Below are 17,397 nucleotides of genomic sequence, written 5' to 3' on the forward strand. Positions count from 1 at the left end.
GTCCACAGTTGCCACGGACCTTTTGCCATATAGCAGAACAGGTGGGTTATGTCTCGCAACTACATGTATGTTGTACACCTTTTAGCACCTACGGCTACCCTTTGGCATGCTTCACGACTACAAGATTCTTGATAACTGACAGTTGAATAGTGCTTCAAAGGTTTTCTCCCTATCGAATCAAATCTTTTTCATCAGGGTCCGCATACGGCTATTCCTTATCCCCTGATTTTATTCTTTATTCATTCTCCTCTCACTTTCCTCTCACTTTCTTCTTACTTCCTTCATTCTAACTTCTGTGGTCGGTTTCCCCTTCCAGGATCTATACTCTGATAATGACCTTATCTTAATCGTCGCAATAGGAATCCTTCCCTGACCGACCGGACTCAGGTGCGATGATTATAAACAACAAACTTCATTCCTCCAACGATCCCTGGCCAACAGAGCTAGGTTTCTTCCATTTCATCTTACCCCTGGTAAGAATCCCCAAGTACAAGCCTTATGGCTATCATCGCCGTCTTCTCTCATCTTCTCCTACGAAACTACCAAACATGCTGCGAGAGCGCGAGGAAGCTCAAACGGCTTTGGAGAACACATCTGTTCCATAGATTGCCGATGGCGCGACCGTCATTTCAGACCGTGATATTCGTCTCCCTGCGATATTCTGGAATCAGATGTGCGAATGACTTGGGTTACATGCTCCCGCGATCTTGGGCTCGACGCACGTTAGCTCGCTTCATGGCCCTTCTGGTGCAGTACCTACCAGGAAAGGTGCCAGCAGGCACCTGAGCTGAAACGACGAATTGAACGTTGCCGAGATGCACTCGGCATCATCAGACTTCAGTCTGTCTCCTCGGAGACTTTCATCTCGGACAGCGAGATACGATTCTCGCGGAATGTGTGGCTGCGTATCTATGACCGGCTGGGCTTGGATGTGCCATTTATGAGATTCCCTAATGGCCGGGCAGACAATGGCAAGGTCGCTGGCCGTAGGATGACCTTTGGTTGGCTTCAAAGCTGCCGTTCGATACGGCTCAAACGGTTCATGGGACAGAACCCGTGGATCCTCTTCTGGCCGTGGTTCAGGATGGTACCATCAAGTATATTACTGCGGCCCAGGACATTGTCAAAACCCTCTGCTTTTCCTTCACTCAGAAGAGAGAGGAGGATTCCAAGTTCGAACACTTGGACTACTTGTACGCCGCCGCCCTCGTTCTCATTGCCTCGCTGAGTTCCCCAATTAGTTGGGTGCAGCGAGTAGAAGCTAAAGGGACGACTAGGTCAGCAAGATTGAAATCCCAGTTCCGCCGAGCGGAAAGTCTGCTGAGGAAATACCAAGAATGTTGTGAGATGATTCCAAAGCTGAAAAGGAGAGTCGCTCGTTCTCGCATCTGTTCCAGCGAGCGCCAATTGCGCCAGCGTAATCTCGGACCATGATCTTCGTATCTAGGTCCGATTGTCTGGAACCAAATGTACGACAGACTGGGCATCGAGGTCCCATTCAAAAGGTTTTCCTAAGATTTCGCCGGCACAGTTCTTGCCTGGCAGCTGACATTCGGTTGGTTGGAGAGTATTCCAGTAGACCTGGACACTCAGGAGAAGTGAGTGCCGAGAGACTCACCTGTGCGGGGTACATCAATGGATATCAAATGTATGTAAGGTTTGATCAATTGGATAGTTCTATTTTAATGATATCTCTTTTCATACCTTCTCATTCGTCAAATAGTGACATGCAAGATACAGTGTACCAACGAGATGTTCCAAAATATGACGCCATGAGCGTTAAAACAAATTGTTATACTGTTAGCTTATTGTTGAGATGTGAATGATTGGAACGATGCTCCCTAAGATTGCAGGAAATGCTTGAATGGAGACATGTCATGTACAATATATATTGTATATTGTGGGGTCCATCGAGGTCTTGGCAGTGACACGCCAGAAACAGTGGGGACCAATCGGATGCTCTGGAATTTTGCTGAACTGGGTATCCACTCGAGCTACCTAGGTATGTAGGTGGAGTTCTGATAGTAGTAGCTACATGTAGGATATTTTGTATAATGCTTGAAGAGAAGGTTGTGAGCAGAAAGCTGAGACACAAGAAATTAAAATAAAAGAAACACCGGGGAATTGAACTTTGATGGGAACATATAGATGCCTTCCCAATTGGGAAATAGGTCCCTTATTGAGAGGTAAAACATGATCCTATCAGCAGATCTGCCCTGGTTAGCTCAGTATGATGGGGGTCGCGCTATAGCTTACCTGCGCGGGGGGATTGGGGAGGCGGAAGAGGGGTATACTTGACTGGATACCCTTGGGCCAACCCGGCGTTATAGAGGCGCGTTCTCCCACACCTACAGGGTAACTGATCGGCACTTAGTATCTGAGGTGGGTGGTCACAGGCGCTGGGTGTAAACAGCTGATCTGCGCCCTCTTTCTTTTTCTTGTTCTTTTTTTTTTTGGCATATCGATTTCAAACCAACGCTAAGATCTTCGGACTGGCTCCAGCCAGTTCTTCCATTCTCATTCGTCAAATGTAGTGACATGCCAGATACAGTGTGGGCCAATGAAATGCTCCGGACATTGTGCTATGAGGTATGGATTGACTGCTTGTATTTTAACTTACTGTTGGAGCGTAGTGATTGGGAGTTCATCCAATGTGGTGACATGCTGCTACGTCTGGGAGCGGGGATGCTCATTTGCACGACTTATTTAAACTGAGGACCTGCACCTCCTTCGATCAGCTCTTTCATCAATCAGAGTCACAACATGCATTCGAACCCAATCTATACTCATGTCCAAGATCGCTATGGCGACCTGGCTGATCGCTCGTCCACCAGCGAGCAGAAGAGAACGGAGCAAAACATTGCCCAAGCATTCGGCTACGAGGCTGCAGAACTCAGCTCAATCCCCCAGGCTGCAAACCTTGGAGTGAGCTGCGGGAACCCCTTGACCCTGGCCAACTTGCGAGAGGTGAGTCTTACCTTGCCACTGGACGATTCTACAATGCGACTATCTAACAGCTTGTTCTAGGGCGAAACAGTGGTTGATCTCGGGAGCGGTGGTGGCATTGATGTGCTGCTGGCAGCCAAGAAAGTCGGTCCGAGAGGGAAAGCTATTGGTGTGGACATGACGAAGGTGAGAATCTCACTTCCATAAACAGCTTGGGCTATCCCAGCTAACACAACTGATATAGAGCATGCTTCAACTCGCTCGCAAGAATGCGGAGAATGCGGGTGCTTCCAACGCGTCCTTTGTCGAAGCCTCGATCACATCTATCCCCCTGCCAGACGACGCTGCCAACTGCATCATCAGCAACTGCGTGGTAAACCTCGTTCCTACAGTGGACAAGCATCTTGCGTTCAAGGAGATGTTCCGCCTGCTGCAACCCGGAGGTCGTCTTGCCATCAGTGATATTTTGACTCGAAAGGAACTCCCGCAAGAAGTGACCAGTAGTCTTTCTTTCTACGTTGGATGCATTGCAGGCGCCAGCCAGGTTCACGAGTACGAGAAGTACCTTTCTGAGGCAGGATTCAAAGGTATCTGTCGAAGTGTGATTGCGTTTTGTGCATCTGGCTAACCATCCTTTTCTTCTTAGATATCGCGATTGTCGACACCCGCAGTGATCTCAACATTTACAAACATCTGGTGCAAGAGCAGATAGATCTTGGGAAGACGGGCGATAAATCGGAACCAGCTGGTTGTTGTGGAGGAGCGCAAGTGAAGAACTCTGCTGAAGGAGACTTGCTGGAGTATGACTTCAATGAATGGGCTGGTGAGTCTTCAAGGCTTTCGATTGTTGAACCAATCCTGACTGATTTCCATCCAGGCTCGTTTCAAATTTACGCAGTTAAGCAGTAGGAGAAATGGATATATGAGTTGAAATTCAACCGGCATATCTCAAGATATTTCTGTTAAGACTTCAAGAAGCACTTGGTTATCCACCCTGCATCCCTCCAGCGGGTTGTTCCCTTGCTTGAAACCATGCTCCATCCAAAAATACAAGACATCCAACTCCAAACCCTTGGTATTGCATTGTATCACCCATTGACAGGCCAAGGAGCACAGAGTTGTGTTGCTGTTGCTTGTAGCACTCGATTCAGCGCCCTCACAGCAGCCCTGATACTGGTTAGACTCGGGATTCGGGTCTGACGGTTCTACCGAGGGAATATCCAAATTGGTCAAATTATTAGCCCCGTCAGATGGTAACGGAATCTCGAAGTCCAGGTCCGTATCAGATAATAAACCCGACGAATTCCATTGCTCCCAAAATGTCAAGGGACTTTGATTTCCCATATATTGTTGAGTCTCGACACTGCTGGCAAACGAGCCCGTGATCTTGAAATAGTCAGAATCTGAAGACCATGGTTCTTCAATCTGGTGCTCGTACCGCCGGTACCATATGTGGTTCAGGTGCATTCAAGGAGTTAAGGTTGATATCTAGGGTAGCCAGTAACCCTCTCATCCAGGCATTCTCGGATTGCAGTTGCTCAACTGCTGATAGGGATGGGGTTGATGTTGATGCGATTAATTCGTCGTATTTCTTTGCTTTTTCCTCTAAGTCACGAATATAATCTAGCCGTTTTGCCCTTGAGCGCCGTTGATTATTGCGAATACGGGCGAGATCCTCGCTCTACACGAGTAGAACGTGAGTGGGACACAATCAAATAAATAGAAATATGGGACTGTTCCTAGCTAACCGACCTTGGTCTTCGTTTTTGAACGAGGCATAGTTCAAGTTGATCGTACCAAAGAGCTTATGGGATAGAGAGATGAAGTTGAAGATCTTCAAACATTCCAATGTTCAGATTTTATACGTTAAAAGGAACTAGAGGAAAGTTGACATGGTCCAATTAAATAAAAGTGGCATGTCACTGCTGAATAAATACCCCGCAGACCGTATACGGGTGTGGCTTCAAATAGATTAGGGCTCTCTCACCAATTAATTATTGATAATCTATATATACATTTTGGTATTAATCATTCCATCCAAGTCGCCTGGCTATAAACTTGACAGCATATACCAGACCCAACAGCACGGGGACTTCTATGAGAGGCCCAACAGTCGCAGCAAGAGCCTGGTTGCTATCCGCGCCGAACACCGCCACCGCAACAGCAATAGCCAATTCAAAGTTGTTGCTAGCAGCTGTAAAGCTCTGCACAGTGGACAACTTATAGCCAAATCCCAACTTGTATGCGACAAGGAGTGTCGCGAAGAAAATGACAAGGAAATAAACGATGAGCGGTGCTGCGACTCGAACCACAGAGACGATTTGGTGTACCACTTGGCGGCCTTGCGAGGCGAATAACACAAGGATTGTAAATAGGAGGCCAATGAGAGACCATGGGCTGAGCCATTTCAAAAAGGTCTCGTCGTACCATTTCGCAGAAATTCGTCGGACCACGAAACGGGTGAGAATTGCGGCACCAAGAGGGATTCCGAGGAACACTGCAACACTTTTGGCGGCTATTGAATATTCGAATGTGACTTGATCGCCGCTGATGACACTGATGAAGAATACTCCCATTGGGGCGAAAAGAACCATCTGCAAAATCGAGTTGAGAGCAACAAGGATGGCGCAATACTCATTATCGCCTCCAGCTAGCCCTGTCCAAACTAGAACCTGATAGAAGATAGGGGTCAGTATGATCTTGTCTCCAAGGGCCGGCTTCTGAGCCATTTAGGCTTACCATAGCAATGCATCGTGCCAACCCAACAACAATCAGTCCCTGTCGCAATTCTGGCTCGTCGGGCAAAAACGCCCAAGCCAAGGCCAGCTAAAAGAACCAAGTTAGTGGCAAGCTTCGTGTCAGGGAAGTGTTTAATGACGAACCATAAGGAAAGGGGCAATAATCCAATTCAGAAGAACACTGAAGGCCATCTGGACCCAAATTTGCTTCTCTCGGAAAACATGATGCAAGGATTCGAACCGAACCTTGCACAGGATAGGGTACATCATGACCAACAAACCCACGGCTGGAAATACATATTCAGTTAGTAACAAACTTGGAAGCATTTGGACTTGTACGTACCGATAGGAACAGAGACCCCCACGAATTTTCCCTTTTGCAAGGCAGGGCCTGTGTTTGGGACAAAGTTGCCCAGGATGATTCCAATAGCCATAGCAAGGAAAATCCATACTGCCAAAAATCGGTCAAGGATACCGAGACTTGAGAACATCGACCGCTTCTCCTGTGGCTCAGCCGGAGAAGATATCTCACTTTGCTTTTCAACGTCGCATGGTTGAGGACTGGAGGGAGCATCCAAACATGCCTGTGTGCGTGTGCACGCCATGAGAAATGATCGGGATTATCCGATCAATGACTTGAATAGAATGAATATAAATGGTTGAAATTGAAGATAGCTAGGTAGGTAGCATAGACTTTTATATTCGCCAGCCCTGTGAATATTTCCATAGAACCTAATGGCAGGGATATGTCACGGGTGGGCGCTGATTGGCTGGAAGGATCTGAGTGGGTCCAGCCAATCAGAACGCCGGAGCGACATTCCTGACAGACAGCGGGGTAGGCCGTTCAAGCTGCTGTCAACAGTCTTAGGAGTGTCAAACCTCTCAATTCTCAATTCCAATATTTACCTTAGCCAGAATGTCAGCCGAACTCCCTTGGCATGCTGCATATCCCGCACCAAGGGGTGCGGCACCTTCCATATCGCGGGAAGAGCTGGTGCAATGGATTCGAGATGGTAAACAAGCAGGCAAAGACTTTATTCTTGTTGACTTGCGTCGGACAGATTATGAGGTATGGACAGTCCGAAAAAAAAAGAAGTGACATCTTCATGAGCTGATGTGTCGAAAAGGGAGGAACGATCCAAGGGTCATTGAACTTGCCAGCTCAGAGTTTATACCCCACGATCCCGACATTATATTCCCTTGTATCGAACAGCAGCGTGAAATATGTGATTTGGTATTGTGGTGAGTTTGACTGGATACATAAGATATGGACTTCCTGAAACGCCAATACTAATCTGCATCCAGGGTCATCTGCAGGTCGAGGTACTCGTGCAGCCGGCTGGTTTGCGGATTATCTCGAAGATCAACAGGATACCGAGGTCAAGAGCTTGGTTCTCTCAGGGGGCATTAAAGGATGGGCTGCGGCTGGTCCCGAGTATACATCCTTGATGACAGAGTATGATGCCTCTGTCTGGACAAAGTAAGAGTATTCGGTCGAATTAGTCAATTGAATGACATGATGTCTGTTGCCAACTTGCCATTTTAACAAGGGGCCTCGAAAGACCTGCCTGACGAAGAAGCTTCTCTCGGATGTTATGAGATGCTCAAGCACCACGCCCGACCAGGCAAGCTGCACGCCACGTCGTGCACCCAGATGTGCGCATTGCTGATCGTGGGACTACCGTCCCACGATGCTCAAGCGGTCTTTGATCCCTGATCTGCATTGTATTTGTCTTTTGGATATATATGCAAGTTTTTCTACGATGTGAGGTGACGTAAGCACGAGTAAAATTAAGCTTATAATTAACCTAGCGGGGCTCGTCATGTCCATGTAAACAACCTTGGAACCCTGGAAAGAATTCAACCAAAATGCTCAGAACGCCCGATCAAAGGGGAACAGTATTCTCTTACGCAGTCCTTGAGGCTAAAAAGGGTATATTTGGAGCTATCGATCCCTGGGAACACTGTTACTGATTTCCCGCAAATGCCCCGGTGCACTCTGTGAGGGCTGTCGTTCGCCGGTATGTTAGCAACATCTCCGATATAAGAAACCAACAAACTAAAGGTACACATACCAGATACCTGTGTTCAAAAACCATTCAATTATTGCCAAGATGAGGTTGGTGCGAATGTGCCTCAGAGATGTTCTTATCGAGCGACTCGTGCCGCGCTTCTTCCTCTTCATTTGTGGGCTCAACCGGACGCGGAGCAGCCACCTCGCTCAAAGTGGCATACGAATCATCATCTCTATTATCATCCCCAGTATCTGTGTGTGGCTTGATTTCTGGTTTGGAACCTGAGTCTTTCTTATGGCCACAGGTGAGTATCCGCCGGAGCTTGGAAAGTGTCATATTCTATCCAGCAATAAATGAGATCAATATGTACTGTGACAGAAAATTTCTAGACGGTCATTGTCTCCAAGACATAGGAGACCGTTATTCTGTTGGGCGTTTGGCCACTATGTATGCTACGTCATGACTATGAAGGGGTGAAGAGACCATCGGACGCATTTCCGAGTTCCATGAAGTGTTACTAGGATAGTTGGAATCTAGTCAATATTATTGAGCTCAATTAAAAGAATCAAAAGATGAATAGATCAGCTCTAAAATACTTGTAATTAAGTCGTCCACTTGCGCTGTCCGATTTATCTCGGACCTAACACCCCGGACTTTACCCCTAACTCCGAACTTAGCATTGGACATCTCGTTCGTGTCCACACTTCTCGCGTCTTTCCACTTCGTGCAATCAACAACAAATCTGTAAGATGACTTTCCAAGTTGATCAACCGCCTCTCGATCAAACGGCTTCAGATACTTCGAGGGACATATTAGATCCTGTGGCCCGAAGACGACTCCAAAATCGTCTCAATCAACGTGCGAGCAGTAGGTGGCACTCCTATTTAACACGCCCGGCCTCTCAACTATGAACTGTTCAGACTAACATTTAATATAGGACAAAGGAAGGCGTCAGAGTGTAAAAAGCAACGCAATCCAGCCGACAGGAAATGGATTGTCTATGTCGAGGGTTCAAACATCCCAAAAAAGAATGCATCCATAGAAGAAACAACAAGCCATCAAGTTACTAAACCATCGCCCCCTCCCCGCCAAAACGAAGAATCTTTCTGTTACCTCAACCCTGTCCAGCGCGATGAATGTACGAAGTGGCTCCATGCAAAAGCCTTGCATATGATGGAGAACCCGGTTCTCTCACCCAATCCCACTTTTTACATCTCCCAGTACAATATAATCCGGGCTATATTATTCAACGCCGAACTCATGGGCCTCACACTTGATCTTCTCAACGAAGACCTCGCGTCGCAGTTCAACCTCATCGGTCCATCGACGTCGGCGACACGTCTCCCAGCAAGCCTGTGTCCATCCCCAAAACAAAAGAAAATCATCCACCACCCCTGGATCGATTTGATTCCAATGTTGTCTCTACGGGAGGCGCTCTTGGCTAGGGTAGATGTACTCGACGAAGATGAAGTATGCAGCGATCTTTATGGGGGTTGTGCTTCGCAAGAAGTCGGGCTTTGTGTTTGGGGCGAAGCTTGGGATCCACGTGCTTATGAGGTCTCGGAGACGTTGACCAGGAAATGGAGTTGGATGGTAAAACGACTGTCCCGATGTCATTAAGACTTCTAATTACTGGAGGAGACAACGTGGGGAAAAGCCCATCATGCTTAAGATCAAGTGATATTTCAATCCATATATAATAATCACACCAAAGTCATTTCAACTTGCGTGTCTCATAGACAAAACTTCTCCTTAGTCAGGCTCTCGCTCAGCTCCCAAAGTTTGGTCCAGTTGCCTTCGTCCTTGATGTGGGTGTGCAATTCGTGGTCCGAGACTGCGTTCTGGTTGAGGTACGAGCCATTGTACTCTGCATACATGATTAGTAAAAGAAAAATATGGCAGATTCTACCTAGATAGATCTTGTGATTACCTGCAATGGTAGGGTCAATCATCCCTGTGATGACGGTAGCGGCTCCTTCTGAGGTAGTAGTCCAAGGGGGAATTTCCATTGGCTTTCCATCCATGTCAATCATGGCTAGAGAGGTCGGTTAGTGAGAAATAAACCATCCACCGAGAGGGCGGCACATACCTCCGGTCTTTTTCCATTCATCGACCTGGTCAAGGAAGTTGGAAGGGCAGTGTCGTTGCAAACCGGTCCAAACAGCTAAATACTTGTTAGCTCGATTCACTGCGCAGTAAGAAGAAGTAAAACATACCACCAGGATCGACACTGAAAACACGGATTTTCTCGGCCTTCAACTTCTCACCCAGTCTCTTGACGAACATGACTCTCGCAGCGTTCGACTGGCCATATGCGACCATCGGGTCATAGGTTTGACCATCCTGCAAGGACATTGAATGTCAGCTTTGTTAAATGAAACCCGCAAGTCAAACTAACACTGAAATTGAAGTCGTCGAAGTGCATCTTCCCTTGTCTGGCCATGGACGAGGCCATGATAACCACAGACGAGTCCGGTCCTGCAGCACGGACCTTGGGTAAGAGCAACTTCACGAGCAAGAAGTTCGCCAGGTAATTGACGCCAAGTTGGCTCTCAAATCCATCTTTGGTCTTGCTGTAAGGTGGGAACATTACGCCAGCGACACAGACAAGGTGGTCGATGTGAGGCACATCCTTCAGGTCTTCGACAGCATCTCGCACGGCAGCCAAGTCACTCAGGTCCATGTTGAGAAAGCGGGTTTCCACGTTCGGCTTGGCTGACTTGATTTTGTCTCGAATTCCTGCCACCTTTGCCTCGGCACGGGCGCTCAGGATGAGGAGCTTTGGATCGGCGGCCGAAAGCTGGAGTGCGAGTTCCCCTGCGATCGAGTCGTCGGAAACGCCGGTGATGAGGACTTTGGAGGAAAGCGTGTTTCGTCAGTACTCTTCTCCTTGACATATTATTGGTACCCTGCTTACCTGTCTTTCCAGCAAGGGCCTTGCCGTACTTCTCGAGAACAACCTCAGAGCAGAGGATTCGCTGATTGTTGGACATTTTGATTACGGGTTTGGAGGTAAGAATCTCAAGCGATGAAGAAAGCGAAGAAGTCTTTGATTGATGTCCCCTTTGTTTTAACCAGCTGCAATGGTCGCCTTTATATGTTTCCTCTCGGTGATAATGGGATTAAGTGTTCTTCAAGTGCATGTCGAGTATAGTTCGCAAGGACCAACCAACGTCCACGGAAATTCCGACTAAAACCTTGGAAGCCTGTACCTTACCATATCGGGTTAGTCCGTTGTCATCGAGTCCATCGGGTTGTTTCTTCAAAAAGCTTTAATGGGCGATTGGAAGGTAATAGAACATATTAGGAGCACAACTTTTGAAAATTATGAAAGGGCTTAAGATGAAAACTCCGTTAATTCCGACAAACTCTGCCTTGTGCAGGTGAGGGAGGTTACGTCCAATATCAGAACATGTTGAGATTTGACGAAATACAAATTTGGCTTGAATAAGTACTACACAGACAGCGCTTAGCTACAGGTAAATATGTTCCTTTCTAAAGACAGATAAATAAAAAAAAGTCCAAATTGAGACAATATAGGTGGTCAAAATACGCAGAAAGCCGCCAGGGTTGCACATGTTCCCCCCTTCATTGTGCGACCGTAGAGGAATTGCCCGATTGAGTCGTGCTGTGCATCAAGTGGAGATGATGGATACCTTGGGGGAAACTACCGTACATTATGCCGTGGTCGAATTTGCCCATTCCCTGCCTTCTGCGAAACGGGTTCATCATGATCATAATTGGTGGAAGACTAGAGATATAGATGAATGCCAGGGCGAAATGGCAAATATGATTATTAGATTCCAACAGGAGGCTAAACCAGAGCCACCGGCCCAAATGTCTACACGTATCTAATACAGTGCGCCAAACCAAATAAGACAAGAAAGGTCATCACACATATCAGCGGACAGGCATGAAGTAGCAGTACTCAAAACAGCCTGCCCTAAAACCACATGATGCCTGCAACAAGACCAATCACAACAGCCATACAGCTTCCATGGAGCTCTTGCGAGTGCCGACCAGCGGCAGCATCGGTGGAATCCTCAGCGACAACTCTTTGTTGGGGCGGCGCTTGCTCGGATGGAGTGAATAGGTCTTGATTTGAGGCGACGGAGTTGGGGATTGTGGGGTTAGATATTAATGGTGTGGGAGCCCCAGTGATCTGCTCCGGAAGGAAGATCGATTTCGCATAATTTGCTCCGTGGAGTCCGATGCGTTTCCCAAAGCCAATTGCGACATGGCAGGCCTGCTGACACATGTCGCCGAGGGAGGCAGGAGATGGAAATGGTGGCTCATCAATGCTGTCGGAGGAATTATTATATGACAGGATGCTTGGGGAGGACTTGTTGTCAAAGGTTGGTAGGGATTCGTTGAGGGTGACGGTAGGATATGGATGCGTCGAGTCTGCACCTAGACTGCGATTGGAGAAGGACGTGAGGAATGGGTAGTCGTCTAATTGCTGGATGAAGTAGGTTCTGAATGCGCGAGCTCTGCGGCTGAATGAAAATGATGATTCGCGGGTTAAAGATAGAAGCTGACTTTTATTTGCGACGGCAGTTGTTTCGCTGCCCGGGACCGCAGCGGCATTTGCAATCCGCGCAGTGAGCGGTGGGCGATTGCCACGCGATCGAGGAAATGATTGAAGAATCCATGATTTCCGAGCCTCATTGAGCGGGGGTGCTTTCGGTGCTAACTCGGTGACACTATCTTGAAGGAGAGGGACCTCTGAACAGTGGACTTCGTTAGTTGACGTGAAATTGAGATTGGCGGAAAGGGGGACGTACGGCGAGCTGCACCAGTGTAGAAGCTGAAGTCCGCGAACTTCGAGTGATAGAGATTCGGTAATGATGGCACCAATGTGAGAAGCGAGAATGCAATGAGGATGAGGAGCGGGAGAGCGCCAGGTTTATCCAATCCAGACCGCATCGTCCCTACTCCCTGACTCCGTCCCGGAGCTTCCAAAGGGTGTGTTGAGGTTCAGGCTTCGCGAGAATCGAGGAGAAGCAAGAATGACAATTTCAAGGCCATGGAGGGGATAAGCTCGGGTGTTTCGTGTTTCAATGCAACGTTCCGCGGGATGCAGCGTTTCTGCAGAGCAATGCGCCGACGCGCAGGGGGGCTGGTCTATCTGGAGTGTGGCCGGGTAGGTGTGAATGTTGTATTTGTACTCCGTAGGAGTTAGAGAGAAAAGATGAGGGAATCACAGATGCGGTGGGTTCAAGTGGATTCGATGGGTTAATAGTCGAATGAAATGCGATAATGAGCCCTCGGGGTAGGTGGATGTGCTTCCTTGGCCTCTTTTTTTTTCGCACAGAGCCCCCGAGTATGACGTCGACGACCGTTTCGTAGCAGCACGATAATCTGGACGTATTTGAAATTTGCCGTTTGATCTGAAGTGTACAGGTTCCTCAGCCAAAGCGCCGAAGAATGTTCTCCCACGTTGGCAATTTGGCAGTTTGACAGTTTGAAGATTTCGCAGAATGTTGGCCTGAGGCATCACTGTCCCTGGCAACATGTCGATCACCAAAACAGGAAAAACAGGAAAAACAGGAAAAACAGGATTTCGCAATCTTCCCCGAGCCCTTGTATTCGCAATACTCCTTGTGCATAGAGTGATGCGAGAGTCATTGCTCGTGGCAACCGGTTGACATTCGAGTCTCGGCTATAGGACAATGATCTGTACGGTTTAGCTTTCTCTAATAGGGCACCTAGAAAGACACATAGAAAGAACATATAAGGCCACACCAGTGTGTTCCTACCTATATTGTCTCGAATATAAACGTTATGCTAGGGCTAAAAGATCCGATTATTAAAATCCTACGTCGTTAACAAGGCTGCATACGCAGCCACTTTACCACATTAGACCGAAATCACATCGTAATGAACCCTTTAAATATGAAATAGTGATACTAGCTATCATGCTCTCTAGGCTTCATCGCTGGTCCATGAACAGCTCCAACGGAAGGCAAGTTCTATCAGTAAAGACTGGACATCAACATCAAGCCAGAACCCTGACACAGAGAGCCAGTGATATGCCAAACAACAACGTGCACGATCCGGACACGAGGGCAAACTTATTCTATGTGTCAATACTGGACGATCGATGGCCTGGTCTCCAGACAGATATTGTTGGTGGGTTGACGTCTGTCTGCATGAGGTACTCATAGTAAATAGTGATCACAGCTTACTTGGGTTGCAAATTACCGTTGCCAGAAGGCTCGATTCTCTTATTGTGCACGTTGTACAAAAGGTCACATCGTCTGGCGTCCGTATAGAGCTGTACACACGCAATAGCAGGCTGAGTGACATGTCTCAGTATATCACATAGCGCGCGCGGTGTGCCGGGATCACATCCGCCAGCATATAGCGCGATATTGGAGTAGGCGTCACGCTTGCTTCTTCCATATCGGTCGAATTCAGGGTGATTCTTTCCATCCGATGCAACCAATGAAGCTGAGCTCCTCCTGGCAGAGCCGTATGGCGAGTTGGAGGCAATAGATACAGTCTCAACTGCCGCCATCATGGCAGAGAAAGTCGCAAATAGTGTAAATAGCCCCATTGTAGCCGATTCCATAAACATATCGCAAGGAAGTTGAAGTACTAAGTCACTGAAGGGGACCCTATGATTTTCCTGGAGCCCAACTTGTTGATAGTATTCGGAATGCCAATCGTAGGTTCTGACGCCGCATTGTTCGATTCCTGTCCGAGAGTATCCAGATAGCATATCGCGAGGATTGAACGGCGAAACATGTCCTGACCGGTATGTAGGCCTTTAAATGAAGGAAGTATGCATATTCCGGGTGCGAGAATTAGGACTTGGTAAGAGGAACAGCCTAGAGCCTTATACCCACTCTCGCTAGCCTATCCAATGCACACCACTCCGCTGCTGTCGACGACGGTGTAGTAATCGTCCGCTTCTTGGAATATCATAGTATGGGTGCGCCAGCAAAAAATCAAACTGCGCCTTATGTAGACTTCGAATCATGCCAGTCTCCATGGGATGCATCTGCATATGAGAAAAATGACATATCTGAGACCTTTCCGAGCTCAACCCAACGCTCAGTTGTAGATTTGAGGTATCTGTATGCTGCATGAACTGCTTCCATGTTGTTCTTCGTCAGAGTGGCTGTTCGATGCTGGAGTTTCATGACTGTGAGTTTCAGACCTTGCCTTGTTTCAACTGCAAGCCAGTTCGATCTGCCAACAAGCGATCTGTACAGTGTTTGTTCTTCCTCACGAAGAAGGATCTCTGGATCTCGTTATCAGTGTCCCATTTACGACTCGGCACGAGCGGAATCGGAAGTGGAGAGCATGCTTGCATCTCTGCAAGACGTAGCGCTTCGAGAGAGTAAGCTTTCTGAGACATTGTGATTGTTCTTCTGTCGTAGTTCCGGGAGACTGCACTGCCTAGAAAACGTTAGGGTTCTCCCATATTTTGATTTCGAATTCGCCTTTCACTTGCTGGAAAATCTGCTCGACTTCTTCATCTGTGGGAGCTGCTGCAATGAAATCATCAACAAGAACAAGTAGAAACCATGTACCAAGTAGTAGACCCGGTGGGGTGACTTGAGCCGTTAAGGAGCGCTGACGTGATCAATGAAGCTGAGCTCCTTCTGCCAGAATTATAGGGCTAGTTGGAGGGTCTTTGGCAAGGCAGTTTCGGTAGAGGATTGGGCGAAAGAGAATGCCTGGTTTGCCGGTGATACGGTCCGGGTGGATGCGATTGTACTCCTCGAACATGCCTTCAGGCTGAGAGGTAGCACCTGCTGTACACTCGCTCGCGAGCGTACCTACATAGAACATATGCTGTCCCATGGAGAGATGGATCAGGACTATGACACTGAGAGTTAGATGGCTCACGTACATCATGGTGAGTATTCGACGTGACATTTCCCACTAGGTAGCTAGATCTGTCGCAGGAAACATGATCTGGTTGTAGGTGCTCAAGAAACCAAATGCAGACTTAGCCTCGCCCAAATAAAGGAGAGGCTCTCCCACGAGACGCGCCTCAGTCGTTGGAGCTTGTCAGCACGGCTTAGCAAATGGTGTGGGATGACCCAGGGAACCTTCAGTTCCCCTACTAGTCCGGACTCCCCCTTGGTCTCTTATAGTGATTAAATAATGATAACTCTTCGATTGGCCGCTGTCTTTTTCCCGAGCACATCTTTGTCACCCCGCATCCTTTGAAGTAAACCCGCTCGTGAGGGGGTTTACATAGGTCGGCGAAAAGCCACATCATCAGCGCCGTTTGCTGAGCGTCGTACAGTGCGTGGTGGTTGCGCCCCGAGAGATGGTTATAAATATAAATATAAGGAAAGTTTTATAAGTTTCGGGAAAGTGCGCACGTCTCAAGACGCCACCGACATAAAAAGAGGAAGCCGGTCAGCTGTAAGTGATCATATGTACTGTTAGAGCCAGATCCTGTAAATATAGGGGAAGGGACCTTATACCAACCGAGGGATAGCATGGCCCGGAACGCGTATAGCAATTCATGCAGGCGCCGTTGAAGAAGGCGTTATTCTCCTCCTCCACTACGCCACAGCGACTCTCATCGATCCATTCGCTGCCAGACAGTCGTGGCACGTAGGGGCAATGACCCAGCCAAACTCTGCCACTTGCGGAGATAATGGTGTTTCCGAAGGGTTAACTGTTTGCACGACAAGAAAGTTGTGTCACACTCCACATCTGCCGCAGTAGCGCTATCATTGTGGTTAGCTTGACTGCGGTAATCTAGTTCAGGTCATTGAATACTTCCTTAGTGACAGTTCCTCGGCCATTGTTCCACGCCCATCGGTCTCACCTCTGTGTCCCTTCCTAGTAGAAGCGGCAAAGCCTTCTGAGCACTTTGAACAGCCAAGTCAGATACCCCACAGTTCAGAGGACGGGCATATTGTCTAGCTGTGTTCGCCTTTGGCAATGGCATTTGCATGAATTCGTTGCATATAACCATATACACTAATCGAGTACTCTCGTCCTCCCAGACCAGCGAGGCGGATCTGAAGTACCTCCTGGGAGAACATATTAGCTTCGAAGCCGATATCAACCACATCGGAAGCCTCACTCTCCGTGGATTACCGATGAGCACACTGGAGTTATGGAGAACGCCCGGCTGTCTGGTGGGGACCAATGTTGGTGGGAGATGAAGGGATCGGCGAAGCAAGCAGAGGTACTTGTGAAACGCTGGCGCTTGTTTATAAACTGACCTTGAACTGAATCTCGTCCAAGAGCGTGGCGGCAGACCGCTGCCATTCATCGAGGGCGACTTTGCACTGTACGCCAGCCGTCACGGTGGGTTGTTTCCATCGTTGGTGTTTATAACTCGATCAAAACCATGTCGTATATAGAATGGAACTCAGAAATGCAGACTCGTGTTGTCTTGGTGATATTGACACCGGGAACCTTTTGGGCATCAGCTGCACCAGGGTTGTGCTCCCCAAGCGACTGCCATCCAGGGGATGGAAGCTGGGGATTTGGAGTCGGTTTATAGATGGAGTAGATATTTGATATAGAAAATTATAATTAGTAGTAGACTCAACGTCAGGGATAGATGTGAAGCAGACAGAACAAAACAAAAAGGGCATCAGGAGGTGTGGTACCTAGTCTATTTGTGCCGCCTTATATAGTGAAATATTAACAAACAGCAAACAACCAGGCCATATTTAAGTTTCTCTGGAATCTCTGGTATAGGTATCGCAATG

At 47.9% G+C, this 17,397-nt stretch overlaps 11 protein-coding genes across 11 annotated transcripts; 3 read left to right on the plus strand and 8 right to left on the minus strand.

Annotated features, from left to right (window-relative positions):
- Positions 1-1,008: 1,008 nt before the first annotated feature.
- Positions 1,009-1,487, minus strand: N7519_011060 (uncharacterized protein; the record flags this gene model as incomplete). The annotated part of the gene is made up of 2 exons (XM_057297833.1): positions 1,009-1,273; positions 1,333-1,487. The coding sequence occupies 2 exons, from the start codon at positions 1,485-1,487 to the stop codon at positions 1,009-1,011; spliced, it is 420 nt and encodes a 139-aa protein (XP_057145715.1).
- A 1,276-nt stretch (positions 1,488-2,763) lies between these two features.
- N7519_011061 (uncharacterized protein) lies at positions 2,764-3,855 on the plus strand (the record flags this gene model as incomplete). Its single annotated transcript, XM_057297834.1, has 5 exons — positions 2,764-2,967; positions 3,028-3,132; positions 3,191-3,533; positions 3,593-3,769; positions 3,824-3,855. 5 exons carry the CDS (start codon positions 2,764-2,766, stop codon positions 3,853-3,855), a joined length of 861 nt encoding a protein of 286 aa, XP_057145716.1.
- Positions 3,856-4,970: 1,115 nt separating this feature from the next.
- N7519_011062 (arsenic resistance protein) lies at positions 4,971-6,289 on the minus strand (the record flags this gene model as incomplete). The annotated part of the gene is made up of 4 exons (XM_057297835.1): positions 4,971-5,618; positions 5,686-5,772; positions 5,829-5,971; positions 6,028-6,289. 4 exons carry the CDS (start codon positions 6,287-6,289, stop codon positions 4,971-4,973), a joined length of 1,140 nt encoding a protein of 379 aa, XP_057145717.1.
- Positions 6,290-6,600: 311 nt separating this feature from the next.
- Positions 6,601-7,168, plus strand: N7519_011063 (putative arsenate reductase (Arc2); the record flags this gene model as incomplete). The annotated part of the gene is made up of 3 exons (XM_057297836.1): positions 6,601-6,753; positions 6,812-6,926; positions 6,990-7,168. The coding sequence occupies 3 exons, from the start codon at positions 6,601-6,603 to the stop codon at positions 7,166-7,168; spliced, it is 447 nt and encodes a 148-aa protein (XP_057145718.1).
- Positions 7,169-7,783: 615 nt separating this feature from the next.
- Positions 7,784-8,035, minus strand: N7519_011064 (uncharacterized protein; the record flags this gene model as incomplete). Its single annotated transcript, XM_057297837.1, has 1 exon — positions 7,784-8,035. The coding sequence occupies one exon, from the start codon at positions 8,033-8,035 to the stop codon at positions 7,784-7,786; it is 252 nt and encodes an 83-aa protein (XP_057145719.1).
- Positions 8,036-8,376: 341 nt separating this feature from the next.
- Positions 8,377-9,319, plus strand: N7519_011065 (bZIP transcription factor; the record flags this gene model as incomplete). The annotated part of the gene is made up of 2 exons (XM_057297838.1): positions 8,377-8,566; positions 8,637-9,319. Coding segments are annotated over 2 exons (873 nt in total), but the record flags the coding sequence as incomplete, so codon positions are not given.
- Positions 9,320-9,432: 113 nt separating this feature from the next.
- N7519_011066 (uncharacterized protein) lies at positions 9,433-10,692 on the minus strand (the record flags this gene model as incomplete). Its single annotated transcript, XM_057297839.1, has 6 exons — positions 9,433-9,566; positions 9,630-9,734; positions 9,789-9,863; positions 9,916-10,042; positions 10,098-10,552; positions 10,617-10,692. The coding sequence occupies 6 exons, from the start codon at positions 10,690-10,692 to the stop codon at positions 9,433-9,435; spliced, it is 972 nt and encodes a 323-aa protein (XP_057145721.1).
- Positions 10,693-11,642: 950 nt separating this feature from the next.
- On the minus strand, positions 11,643-12,625 carry N7519_011067 (uncharacterized protein; the record flags this gene model as incomplete). Its single annotated transcript, XM_057297840.1, has 2 exons — positions 11,643-12,424; positions 12,484-12,625. The coding sequence occupies 2 exons, from the start codon at positions 12,623-12,625 to the stop codon at positions 11,643-11,645; spliced, it is 924 nt and encodes a 307-aa protein (XP_057145722.1).
- A 1,258-nt stretch (positions 12,626-13,883) lies between these two features.
- N7519_011068 (uncharacterized protein) lies at positions 13,884-14,258 on the minus strand (the record flags this gene model as incomplete). The annotated part of the gene is made up of 1 exon (XM_057297841.1): positions 13,884-14,258. One exon carries the CDS (start codon positions 14,256-14,258, stop codon positions 13,884-13,886), a length of 375 nt encoding a protein of 124 aa, XP_057145723.1.
- Positions 14,259-14,555: 297 nt separating this feature from the next.
- Positions 14,556-15,065, minus strand: N7519_011069 (uncharacterized protein; the record flags this gene model as incomplete). The annotated part of the gene is made up of 3 exons (XM_057297842.1): positions 14,556-14,705; positions 14,737-14,948; positions 14,978-15,065. 3 exons carry the CDS (start codon positions 15,063-15,065, stop codon positions 14,556-14,558), a joined length of 450 nt encoding a protein of 149 aa, XP_057145724.1.
- A 227-nt stretch (positions 15,066-15,292) lies between these two features.
- On the minus strand, positions 15,293-15,568 carry N7519_011070 (uncharacterized protein; the record flags this gene model as incomplete). Its single annotated transcript, XM_057297843.1, has 2 exons — positions 15,293-15,539; positions 15,564-15,568. The coding sequence occupies 2 exons, from the start codon at positions 15,566-15,568 to the stop codon at positions 15,293-15,295; spliced, it is 252 nt and encodes an 83-aa protein (XP_057145725.1).
- Between the last annotated feature and the right edge of the window lie 1,829 nt (positions 15,569-17,397).

The sequence above is a fragment of the Penicillium mononematosum genome (genome assembly GCF_028829835.1).
Source record: "Penicillium mononematosum strain IBT 11891 chromosome Unknown utg000005l:1.0-9366267.0:1.0-9372171.0, whole genome shotgun sequence".
Lineage (NCBI taxonomy): Eukaryota > Fungi > Ascomycota > Eurotiomycetes > Eurotiales > Aspergillaceae > Penicillium > Penicillium mononematosum.